At 41.1% G+C, this 12,516-nt stretch overlaps 1 protein-coding gene across 1 annotated transcript in view; it reads left to right on the top strand.

Moving 5' to 3' along the window:
- The first annotated feature begins 1,875 nt into the window (after positions 1-1,875).
- MORC2 (MORC family CW-type zinc finger 2) overlaps positions 1,876-12,516 on the top strand; it is a 42,914-nt gene continuing 32,273 nt past the window's right edge. The window contains exons 1-7 of the mRNA XM_075167118.1: positions 1,876-1,925; positions 4,027-4,061; positions 5,021-5,089; positions 8,943-9,033; positions 10,628-10,736; positions 12,018-12,177; positions 12,259-12,370. Of these exons, the coding sequence (XP_075023219.1) occupies positions 5,050-5,089; positions 8,943-9,033; positions 10,628-10,736; positions 12,018-12,177; positions 12,259-12,370 (512 nt within the window). The 5' untranslated portion in view covers positions 1,876-1,925; positions 4,027-4,061; positions 5,021-5,049. The remainder of the gene's footprint in view (positions 1,926-4,026; positions 4,062-5,020; positions 5,090-8,942; positions 9,034-10,627; positions 10,737-12,017; positions 12,178-12,258; positions 12,371-12,516) is intronic.

Here is a 12,516-nt window from a genome sequence, read left to right on the forward strand (position 1 = left end):
AAGATAGTCTTCAAAACACCATTTCCTTCTTGTCTGTGTGTGGGCAAGTGGGAGCTTGCAGAGATGGAAATCTCCATTCTCATGGTTCTGGTGATAACTTTGAAAGCTGATGTGTTTTACCTCTGATTGGAGCTGTGTTGATGGGTTAGGTGTCATGACATTGAAGACGGATATGAAAGTTCATTTTGTGATTATTAGCATTATGGACAGCTATATATTTTATGTGTGGGAAGTACCCACAGATACCTATGTATCTGTTGTTCAAAAGCTGAGAATATGAGTAAGTATCACTTTCTGTTTGGTCACCTGTTGGCCTTTTTGTGTAGTAGTGAAAGCAGGTTGTATGTGAAGAGGTTTCATGCAAGCTGAAACATGTTGATAAAAACAGTTTCTGAGGACTCAGTCTCTTCATCAAGCATCCTAGAGGAGCAACAAATTCCAGCAACTGTTTCTCCAGGTCTTGTAGCTGCTGTGAATATTGGGGTCGATATGGCTCATCTACATTTGAAATACTTTTTAGATTTTGAAGATAGGTCACCAAGTTGGGTGTTCAGTGGAGATACTACATTAATGTTGGCAGGCAATGTATTGTAATGATTTTATTAGCTCTTTAAGGTTTTCTCATCATGTATCTTCTTTCAAGGTTGAGGCACATAACTAATGGCTTTCAAATGGGTGCTGCTTATAAAAGGTGGCAGTTAAGAGGCTGGAAACTAAACATGGCTTTTGAGATTGTGCTGAAGCGGCACTCAGCTGGATGATTTTAGTTTGGAAGATGGTGTGGTACAGTGGTGGCAGAAGACTGTCTTTCTCTGGATTAAGAGCAGTGGCAGCTATTGGAAGTCTCCCAGGATCTGGAAGCTACTACCTGTCAGAAATAACTTCTGCAAAGTGAATATGTGCATGGGGGAGATGGACCTTGTGCATAATCCTCATCTGTCCATGTTTTACATATAGGCAGTGTTTAGTTGCCGTGAAGAGACCTGTCAGTGTGGTGAATAATTAAGGATTGATATGATTTGTTGCCTGGTTTGTAGGCTGGTTCATCAGGTCAATAATTTTCTTGGTTGTATCTGTTTACCATGCAATGCTTTTTAGACCATAGTGAGCAGCAGTTTGGTGAATCAGAGTGTCCTGGCTTCGGCTGGGATAGAGTTAATTTTCTTCCTAGTAGTTGGTATAGTGCTGTGTTTTGGATTTAGTATGAGAATAATGTTGATAACACACTGATGTTTTAGTTGTTGCTAAGTAGCGTTTACATAGTCAAGGACTTTTCAGCTTCCCAAGCTCTGCCAAGTGCACAAGAAGCAGGACAGCTAATCCAAACTGGCCAACGGGGTATCCCATACTATATGACGTCATGCTCAGTATATTAGCTGGGGGGAATTGGCCAGGGAGCAGGGACCGCTGCTGGGGAACTGGCTGGGCATCGGTCGGCGGGTGGTGAGCAATTGTATTGTGCATCACTTATTTTGTATATTCTGTCATCATCATTATTATTATTATTTTCCTTTCCTTTTCTGTTCTATTAAACTGTCTTTATCTCAATCCACGAATTTTACTTTTTTTTTCTGATTCTCTCCCCCATCCCACTGTAGGGGCAGGGAGTGAGCAAGCGGCTGCCTGGTGTTTAGCTGCTACAGGGCTGGGGCTAAACCACGACACATAGTCTTCACGGGGCAGCCTGTCTGCTGCGTGTCTGCCTCTGGTAGACAGTAAAACGCTTATTTCTAGTCTGCTGTCAGTGGCAGGTGTTAGTATTGTTGACATACAATTGGATTTGTTTAAAATGTGGTTGAGATTCTTCTTTATTTAAAGGTCTCCCTCTTTAAGTGTCAGTGTAACCCTGCTGATTCTGTGTTTTGTTGCAGAACTACCCATGAGTTCTTGTTTGGTGCCCTTGCTGAACTTGTAGATAATGCCAGGTATGTACCTGAGACTGCCTAATTCCCAAGGTAAATTTGGTTAAGATTTAATTAGCCTGTCTGTTTGTTGATCTTAAGCAATTTTCACTTCTAGTAGACTTCACGAAAAACACAAAATAGAAGACTTTGCTGTAGTTTAGTATGAATATTTCCTTTGGTCTTCTTATACCGCCACATCTAGCCCCTAAAAAAAAAAAAAAAAGTATTATTCCTGAAAAGGTAGGTTTGAATGAATCATAGAACAACTCAGATTGGAAGGGAAATTATTAGAAGACACAAGATAGATTGAAGGAAAAATTTAGTCTGCCTTTTTGTTTAAAGAAATTGGTAAAATAATAATTACTACAGCTGGAACTCTTAAGATACTGTCCTGGTTTCGGCTGGGATAGAGTTAACTTTCTTTCTGGTGGCTTGTCGGGGGGGATGTGTTTTGGGTTTGGTATGAGAGGAGTGTTGGTGGCCCATTGATGTTTTGGTTGTTGCTGGGTGGTGCTTGCACCAGGGACTTTTCGGCTTCCCCCTATGCTCTGCCAGGTGCATGGGAAGCTCGGGTCGGGGAGCATAGCTGGGGTGGTTGACCCCGCTGGCCGGTGGTGTATCCTATACCATGTGACATCATGCTCAGTATAAAAACTAGGGGGAGGAGGGCCTCTTGTGGTTGGGACATGCGGGGTGTCAGTCAGCGGGTGGTGAGCAGTTGCACTGTGCATCGCCTGCTTTGTATATTCTATTATTGTTGTTGTTATCATTGTTATTATTACTGTTATACTTGTTTTATTTCCATTATTAAACTCCATTATCTCAACCTGGGAGTTTTCCTACTTGTGCCCTCCCGACCCTCTCTCCTATCCTACTGGAAAGGGGCGGTGAGCGAGCGGCAGCGTGGTGTTTAGTTGCTGGCTGGGATTAAACCACGACAGATACTTAGATAATCCTTGACCTTTAGTATCAAGCATGGTGATAGGATGAAAATTAAATCAGAAGCGGGATGCTGAAAAATAGAGCAAGAACAGTTACAGCAATTGTGACACTTGAGAGGAGACTTGGTATTTGGAAATGGCAAGTTTTAGGCCACATTTCTCATGTTTGCATTCGGGAATCCGGGCAATAGCTACATCCCAAGCCTTGCGTACTTATCTCTTGAGCTTCACAAAATATTCTGATGTGGCATTATGGAAATATTTTGAGATCATTTTCTATCAAGCGTGAATTGTCACACTATGCAATTCGTGATGTAAGGAGCTGAAACTGGAAGATTTCTGTGTAGGAAAAATTCTGTGCAGGGAATCAGCCATGTGTGTGCGCAATGTTGCTGTTTTCGCTTTTGCTACAACATAGTTAAATGTAGCGTCTTTGAGATTAATGTGTGGTTTTCTCTTCAACCTCTTGGTTCCTCCTCTGGCAAAAGAGAGGTTGGCCTTCTGGGAAGGAGGTAGCTGTACTTGGCTGGAGATACAAAGACAAGACAAAGTGACTTTGGCATTTGGGAAGTGGGGTTTTATTACAGCACTACAGCTGCACTCTTCTGATCAGCAAACCAAGGGAATGTGATGGCTTACATGAAAAAAAATTGAAAATTGGTTTTGAGAAGAGGACAGTAGTGCTGTATATGCTGCTTTTTCAAATACAGAGGAGGATGCACAGTGTATGAAGGGCTTTACTTAAATGATCTTGTAATGACAGTTTCCTATGACAACGTGGAATGTGTTTGGATGGAGTTTTATGTGGAGTTACTAAACTTTTCGTAGGCAGCTTGACAGAAAAAATGTAGGTATTGTTTGTTTCGTATGTGAGGGAGCTCAGAAGTGTGTGCTTATTTGATTCCCTCCCCCCTTAATGTGACTATTGTTAAAAAGCCAGTGATGCTCACTGTAACTAGATTTAGTTGCGTGGCAGCAACGTCTTGTGCTGGAGTTTGGGGTCAGGTAGGGAGAAAGTAGAACAATGTGTCTTTTAACTTGTCTGTTAGTGCTGACTGTGGGGTCTTTGTGGACTTTGATCTGTGCAGCCAGTTTATTTTGGAAATTATTGCATGTGCCTGGATTTTAGCTTCATTTCTATTTGAAATTTGAATACTGATTGTGTTTTTATTGCTTTGTAGAGATGCAGATGCCACGAGAATAGACATTTATACTGGTAAGTCACTCCTGCTGCTTCCTTGCATGTCAGCATTTAAGTCAGTAGTTAACTTGGATTTAGGCTGCAAATGTGTGTTGTACGTGGTAGAATAAGAGTGAGGGTGTTTATGCCCAATACTGTATTCAGTTTTGGCCCCTCACTACAAGAAAGACATTGAGATGCTGGAGCGTGTCCAAAGAAGAGCAGTGAACCTGGTGAAGGGTCTGGAGAACAAGTCTTATGAGGAGCGGCTGAGGAACTGGGGTTGTTTAGTCTGGAGACAAGGATGCTCAGGGGAGATCTTATCGTTCTCTACAACTACTTGAAAGGAGGTTGTAGCGAGGTGGGTGTCGGTCTCTTTTCCCAACTAACAAGTGATAGGATGAGAGGAAATGGCCTCAAGTTGCACCAGGGGAGGTTTAGATTGGATATTAGGAAAAATTTCTTCACTGAAACGGTTGGAACAGGCTGCCCAGGGAAGTATTTGAGTCACCATCTACACATTTAAAAGACGTGTAGACGTGGTGCTTAGGGACATGGTTTAGTGGTGGACTTGGCAGTGTTAGGTTTATGGTTGGACTTGATGATCTTAAGGGTCTTTTCCAACCTAAATAATTTTATGATGCTATGATTCTACTGTTTGTCCTGTGCCCCAATGCCTGTTGTCTTTGAAAAAGTAGTACCTTTACAAATAACTCGGGCAAGTGCTTAGATCAGCCTTCAGCTGAGGTCAGGTAAAGTGAGTAGCTGTTTATACTGGATGCTTAAGAAACCTGCTTTTACAATATACACTTGTAGCATATATTTGTGTACAGTTTAAAGTGCAGAAGTTCTTAGTCATTCTGCAACAAAATTCTGGTGCTCTTTCTTACAGCTTAGCCATATTGGGATTGTGTTACTTCTGTTGTGAACACTGATTCCATTTTATGGAAGTTTTAACTTTTGCTTGTGGGAGTAGTGAATAACTTCTCTTGTAGAACGACGGGAAGACCTACGAGGTGGATTCATGCTGTGTTTTTTGGATGATGGAACGGGAATGGATTCAAGTAAGTGACAGGAAGTTACACTTGCATTCTCAAGCTGAGGTTTCATGTTATGGCTTAAGCTGAATTAACAGCTTGGTTCTGTTGAAAGGGGCATGTTCCATGCCTGGATATGTGTTGCTGCCTCTGCACTGGCCTTTTCGCACTGTATCATATGTCAAACTATTCCCCTCTTCAGTTGCAGAAAACTAATCTGGCCAAAAGAAAATTGTTTTGCTGCATTATAGAGTTGAGTCAGCCTGGCCTGTGGTTTTCCAGCACACCAAAGTTGGCCTTGGGGCTGGAGAGAGAATAGTGTAGCCAGAAAAGGGAACAAGCACAAGCTTTGATGGGCACAAGCCTTTTCCCCATTAGAGGCTGCCAATCAGTTAGTGTATCTCAACTCTAATAAGAAGGTGTGCCATGGCAGAAATTGAAAGCTTAGCTTTGAAAGCATTTTGCCATTGTTTTGTCATTGGCATTGTGATGGAGATCAATACTTGAGAATATGAAATCTTAGGAATATGAGAAGAATGTAGCAAATGTACTTCTGCCTAGTTGTAAGAATTGATGTAAATCCATTTTGTATCTAGCAAGAGAAAAGCCTTCTTGCTTTGCTTTAGCATCAGTGAACAGCACTGTCAACCCACAGCACCTTCTTTGTGTCTTGAAGATGGGTAAATCCTTCTGTGAGGAGCTCTCTACTGGGCAGAAAAGTTGGGCTAAATTGGAAGGTTTTGCAGAAGGCAGGGGAGATGGGTAAATAAGCATCGACTAACATTTTTCTTCTGATCCCTCAGTACTTTAAGATCCTCTTGTGATATGAAGCGTTTAGTTCTGTTTATTAATGCTTATAAAAATACATTAACATCTTTGATACACAGATTTGTGACCTGCATGAAGTAATTTAGTTTGAACTCTGGACGCCTTCTGTGTATTCTCTGGAATACAATTAAGGATGCTAAACAGGTCATCTGAGAGTACTTTTCTGTCACCAATGGAATTGAGCAATTAAGCCCCACCTATAAAACAAGTTCAGAGACTTGATTGTGGCCTTCTCCCAAGCCTTTGGATCAGGGAGAAGAAATACAACCTTTTCTGCAGGTCTTGAAAACTACATGTTTGTCTCTGGATTGAGAGTAGAAGGTGACAAATGTCTGTTCTAATGCCGCAGAGTCTAATAGCAGCTTTAACGCTGCTGTTGCTCCCGTATTGCTGATTTTGTGACAAAGTGTGATTTAAGTATTGGCTAAGTATTAAGTTGCTTCTTTCTCCTAAATCTTGAAGGATTTTATCCTGACTTTGATAGTCTGAGATACTCTGTAAAGGAGATTGGCAGATACTGTGGGTTGTAGTGGTATTTCACAGCACTATACATCATATAGAGCAAATACCATATAATTTATGTCCTTTGACTGTCTTGATGCTTGCATCAAAGTGTGGTTCTTTCTGTGTCTGTAAAAAAATTTTTTTTTTTAATTTTAAATAGGCTGTGAAGTTATCTTTGCCCTTTTCCAGGATATTACTTTTCAGAATGTAAAATTGGTATGCAACTTTATTTAGCGCTTTCAAAAAAGCCCTTCTTAATTTCCAGTAGTCTGAGACGTATTGTTTTGCTGCAGAGTCTAGCCCTAGTGATCACATCTTCATGGCTTCAATGCTGGATGGTCATAGTAAGCTTGATATGCATTTGAAAGTCACTTGACCAAGGGCAGCCAGGTAGAAACTCCATTTGCTGCACTGTTTGCCTGTCAACATGGACAAAAGTGGCTGGGGAGAGTCTGTTATTCTAACTCCCTACACGGGCCACTCTCTCTTTCTGTCCCTGGCTATAGGGGTCCGAGTTTTAATTTCTCATAATGAAGGATCTACCAGTTTTAAAAACATCTTGAAGATCTCGTATCTGAAAGTTGATTTTAGGAGGTGTCAGCAAAAAACCTTTTATGAGACTTTTCTCCCTTCTTATTTTGAAAATAGCATCAACATCCACACAAACCTTCCTTCAACAGAAATCATAGACCTGGGAGTGTTTTGTTTTGCTGCATGATAATTTTAATTAAAGATTATTTTTATGGTACATAAAGCTGACATGTTAAAAAGAATAACTACGTGACTTGCTGCAGTGCTGTTGGAGCCCATGCTGGCATGTGATCTTCCTGAGTACACTGAAAGGACAGCTTAGAAGGCTGGATGAGGCATTGTCTGGGAGGATGAGTAAATGAACCCAGGTATCTCTGGGTGCTTTCACACAGAGGGAAGAGCTGAATGGCTCAAGTGAACCATTCCATTAACACGTTCTCTGTGTTACTCTGTCCCGTTGCTCTTCAGTCTCATTGGACAATTACTCTCTATCCTTTTAGGCTTCGCAAAGTTTTCTTAAAAACAGTTGTTGATACAACTTTTTGTAATGCAAAAGGGTTCCAGTAGCCTTCTCTTCTTAGAATATCCCTTTTCCCCTTTTCTGACCACGCTTTAAAACTGACACAGTAATAGTAATAATAGTAATAATAATAATATTGTCATCATCATTATCAATATCCTTACCCAGATCTCAAATACAAGGTAATGAATGTTTCCTTTGTTTGGCTAGAAAATACTATAGTTGGCTTAAGGAAAGGAAGAGGTACTCTCATCCGGTCAAAAGTTGGTTTTGAAGTAGTTGTGGACCTCCGTTATGAACATACTGAATTGAGGCAGCAAGGTGCTTGCACAGTTGTTCTCCTGTATTTTGCCTTGTAATTTGTGGCTTTAAATCTGAATGTCATTTCAATGGAAAATGGCATTCTGACACCCAGCTCAGTGATTTCATGTTAGACCAATGATGTTAGTACTAAACATCGTACTATAAAAACTCACTGTGAGTACGAGTGGACCTGGGTAAGTGTCCTGTATGCTTAAATGCAGCTTGTCCACGGGCTTAACCTCCATGTAGCTGGCTGGTGGGGTGAGCGGTGTCCTGTGCTCCCTCACAGCTTGTATATGCATTTGAGGGCTGTAATTGTTGTTAGCCTTCCTGTTAAGGCACTTCGTGTTCCTTCTCTGTGGAATTGCATTTCATTTCTCCCAGTAAACTCTATGGTGAAATGATTGCTATCTCTTGGGGGAAGGGAGAGGAATTGTTCTGTCCTATGGATGATGTTAAAAGGCTTTATCCTTTGAACAATAGAAAGGCTTGAACTAAAAATGACAGACCCTCTCAGCTGTAAAGCCATCACGTCCTTTCATTTTGTCCTGTGCTAATTGCTGCAGTCCTTGCTCGTACTGCCTTTTCACCTACAGCTGTCCTGCTATCAGTAGTCCAGCAATGAGCTGTGAAAATTAGCTTTTGTCTTGCTAGTGCATTAGTTAATCACAGTGTTCAGTTCAATGCCATGAAGAAAAAGTAATGTTTATCCTGAGTTCAAGACCTTTTTTATAGTACTGACTTATGCTCTAGTGTCAGTGGTTTCGAGTCTGTGGTGTCAGCAGTACACGCAGTACAGCACAGCTGCAGTGTCCCAGGGTATGTTTTAGTTTATGAGCATGTTGATAATTGTGGTGGACACAACAGATTGTCTTGTGGACATTTTTTTGTAAAAAGAAACGCTTTCGTGCAGTTTGGACGGGGCACTGGGCTAGTCTGAAACTTAAAACTCTTTTTGTCAGCATAATGGCTGTACAAAGCTTTTGATAATGTAAGTGCTGTCGAGCAATGTGTATCTTACAGGGCTGTACGGTAGAGCTTCAGGATGAAACTCTGGCTTGGGCTTCTGGCCTCTTCCATGCTATAGTCTTTCTGTGCTACTTACAGTGGTGAATAAGTTTATCTACAAGATATGTGTGTGTGTGTGTATGTATATTAAAATAAACTTTTTTTGTTCCCTGTCTCTCATTGCAGATGAAGCTGCCAGTGTTATTCAATTTGGTAAATCAGCCAAGCGATCACCTGAGTCAACTCAAATTGGGCAGTATGGGAATGGCTTGAAATCGTAGGTATAACAAAAGCCAGCCTCCTGAGATTATGGAGGTTAGAGTTGAGACAGTAAATGTATTTTTTGCTTGGAGGTGTATATCTTTTTTTCCAGAAAAAAAAAGCAAATGAAATCTAAATAAAGATACCATGGTTTGGTAGACAGGAGCTCTATGAACATCTGCTGTAGTTCTTCAGTGGCAGAGAAGTCTGTCCAAAGCTGATGACAGTGTTTTGCCATTATGTTTGCATGATGCAGAGGATACACGTCAGAGCTGGGGAAAAAAAAGAAAGAGCAGGAGACAAAACCTTAATATGCCTGTGGCAGACAGATAGTAAAATTGGAGCAAAATAGTGCTGCAGCCTCTTACTAGGAAAGTTGTCTGGTGCAAATCAGATGGACTTAAATCTTTTCTTTTTTTCTTAAATCAAACAAATGCATGGAGAAGAAGGGGAATGATGGAAGGAATGAGAGGAGGAGAGGGATTAAGTGGCAGAGGAACAGAGGCAGGAAGGAAATCTTAACTAGTTGGAGGTGATTTGCTAGGAAAGAGAAGGATGTTTGTTGTGGTAAACTAATGTCTTTGGGAAAGTTAGAGGGCTTTTATGGCTTACTCTGATCGGCTGTTCTGCTTTATGCTGTTCCATGTGGCTTGATTATTTATATGCATCCTACTGAGGAAATCTGTGGGACTCTATAATCTGGGGGGAAAGGAAAAAAGGGGATGTAAGGGATCTTGAGGTACTATTGATCCAGCTGCAGTGCAGGACAGATCCCAGATCCTGCCTGTGCACTTCCAGGACAGATCTCTGTCCTGTTCTTAACCTTGAGCAAGAGGCATACTATATTACAGCTGAGAAAAGCAGACTGAAGCGTAAACATGCGAAAAGTGAGCTTTGGTATCACATGAAGCCAATCTAAAGAGAACTGAATTGACAGAACACTAATCCTTCTTTTGATGCAATGTTAATTTTTCTCTGTTAAGGTTTTTTGGACGAGTTGGGTAATAGGGTAAAAGAGAAGATGAGGAAGGCACTATTGGGGATAGGAGAGTGGGGAGGAAGATGGGACTGTCCCTTTTCATGACAACTAGCTGCTAAGTTGCATTAGCTGAAGTGTCAGTGAGTCTTTTGAGTTAGACATTAGGAAATAAATTGTCTGTCTCCCAGAAACTTGTCTGCTGCTATTCATTCTATGTACAGTGAAATGAAGTGTGCATTCACTTTCTCACTTACATTTCTGCTCCTATATTTGAAGGTTATTGTCACATCTCACCTTAGTTGTCTTTTTTAGATTTTAAAAAAGTAAATTTTTTTTTTTGAACTTTCTACATAGCGTGAGCCTGGAAAGCCATGCTGTACTTCTGCATCTTTTAATTGTGACTGGTGTTAAATGTTTTGAAACGTTATGCAAATGTCCAGATTGAGATGCCTTTTGAAAGGAATGAGATGTTCAGAGAGAAATGGTAGTTGCTGTGTAAGCCGTTCTTCTGCCTTACCTGGTTTTGGCATCTCATAATTGAACATAATGGGAAGAAAACTCAGTAATGTGGTCTGCTTTCTAGAAAGTGTTGTGCATCAGGTGTAACGTGCAGCTTGAAATCTGTCTCCAGGGGTTCCATGCGGATTGGGAAGGATTTTATTCTGTTCACGAAGAAAGACAACACCATGACTTGCCTCCTCTTGTCACGGACGTTCCATGAGGAAGAAGGCATCGACGAGGTTTGCATGTACTTTGTTGTAATGAACTAATACGGTGAATGCTGTCTCATCTGAACTTCCCCAGCTCTCACAGGAGAAGAGTCTGTGTCAGTGTTGGTTGCCACTTTGGCTGGATCAGTGTATGGTTTTCTCTTGGCGATACACTTGTAGGAGTTCTGCAAAGTCATCAAAGATTTTTTCCTTTTGGTTTTAATTCTGTTTGAGAGGTCTCTCTAAACTACAGCAAGTTTGAAGGGTTTGTTTCAATCACTTCAAGTTGCTTATGCTGAGTTCAGGACATGCCCAGACTTCTTGCATTTTCCTTTTCCAAACAAAATTTGAGTTTGAGATGTATTTAAATTTATTGCTCTGATTTGATTTTCTGTAGAGAAGTAAGGTGTGATTGAAGTTCCTACCCTCAGGTCATAAACTCCAGACATGTCTCTTCTTTCAGCTCTTTTTTTTTGATAAAAAATCAGTGTGGTTCTACCTATTGAAAACTTGTATATCTTACTAGATAATTCAGGCATTGTTGTTCTGTATCCAGACTCTTAACATGGAAGTATTTTTGTGCTCAAGCACAAGTATTTTCCAGGCAAAGCCAATAATGAAAAGTTTTAAATTTGCACTGGGATAGAATCTAAGAAAGCATTTTCCACTGTGATAGTGGAGGGAACTCTACAAAGAAGCTGTTGAGGGAGCAATACTTGCTGATGGCTGAAGCAAGTTGGGAACAGTGATGTAGTTCCCACAGCGGCTCTGGAGCCAGAAATTTTGGCTTGACCTCAATTCTAAAGTGAGGATGGGATTCACTGTCCTTGATAGGCAGCTGCAGTCTATAACTCTATCTGTGTTTTTGTTCTAAATTACAAAAAACACCAATAACTTTGCTAGAATCCTATAAAAATAATAAAGAGTGAGGTCAGGATAAATATGAGTGAAGGATATTTGAGTTCAAGAGAGAAGTTAAGCACAGAGGTTGACATTTTTAAAGAAGCAAAGTTTATAGTATTATGAAAGTTGCTACAAGAGAAAAAAGACATTGAGTGTTTGAGTAGCCAGTACCATACAGGTTACTTGGGAATGGTTCAGTCTAAAACTAGATGTTGTAGGAAGGCAACTCAGAGGCTGGCAAAGAGGGGTCCTCAAGCATTTGACAGATGTCCAAACCACTGAAAAGCTAGGAAGGACTCTTGCAGTAACTTAGGGGGCTGTCGGAAGGGGTAAGTCGCTCGGCCGTGATCCGCAGAAGGGGCTGACTGGAGTGGTTGAGCCTGAGTCTTGGTACAATGCAATTTGCAGGTCATCGTTCCCCTGCCCACCTGGAATACACGAAGCCGGGAGCCTGTGACTGACAACATGGAGAAGTTTGCTATTGAGACAGAGCTAATTTACAAGTATTCCCCTTTCAAATCAGAACAGGAAGTGATGGAGCAGTTTAATAAGATCCGTGGTGAGAAAGGTACGTATGGATGGTGCTGGTCACGGGCAAGGTATTTGGGGTTTGGCTGGGATTCACCTGATTGACTTGCTACTTGCTCAGGCACCCTGGTGATCATCTTTAACCTCAAACTAATGGATAATGGAGAGCCAGAGCTGGATGTGACTTCTGACCTGCGAGATATTCAGATGGCAGAAACACCCCCAGAGGGAACGTAAGTGTGACAGGTGTTACAGGCCCTTGGGCTCTGATCAAATTATCGTAGGGTTTGGCTATATATTGTGTGCATGTGTTTTTTGAAAGCTTCTCTTTCTATGGTGAATTGGAGAATTTAGAAGATTTTTAGTTTATTCTTTAGCA

The sequence above is a fragment of the Calonectris borealis genome, chromosome 18, assembly GCF_964195595.1.
Source record: "Calonectris borealis chromosome 18, bCalBor7.hap1.2, whole genome shotgun sequence".
NCBI classification, from domain to species: Eukaryota; Metazoa; Chordata; class Aves; order Procellariiformes; family Procellariidae; genus Calonectris; species Calonectris borealis.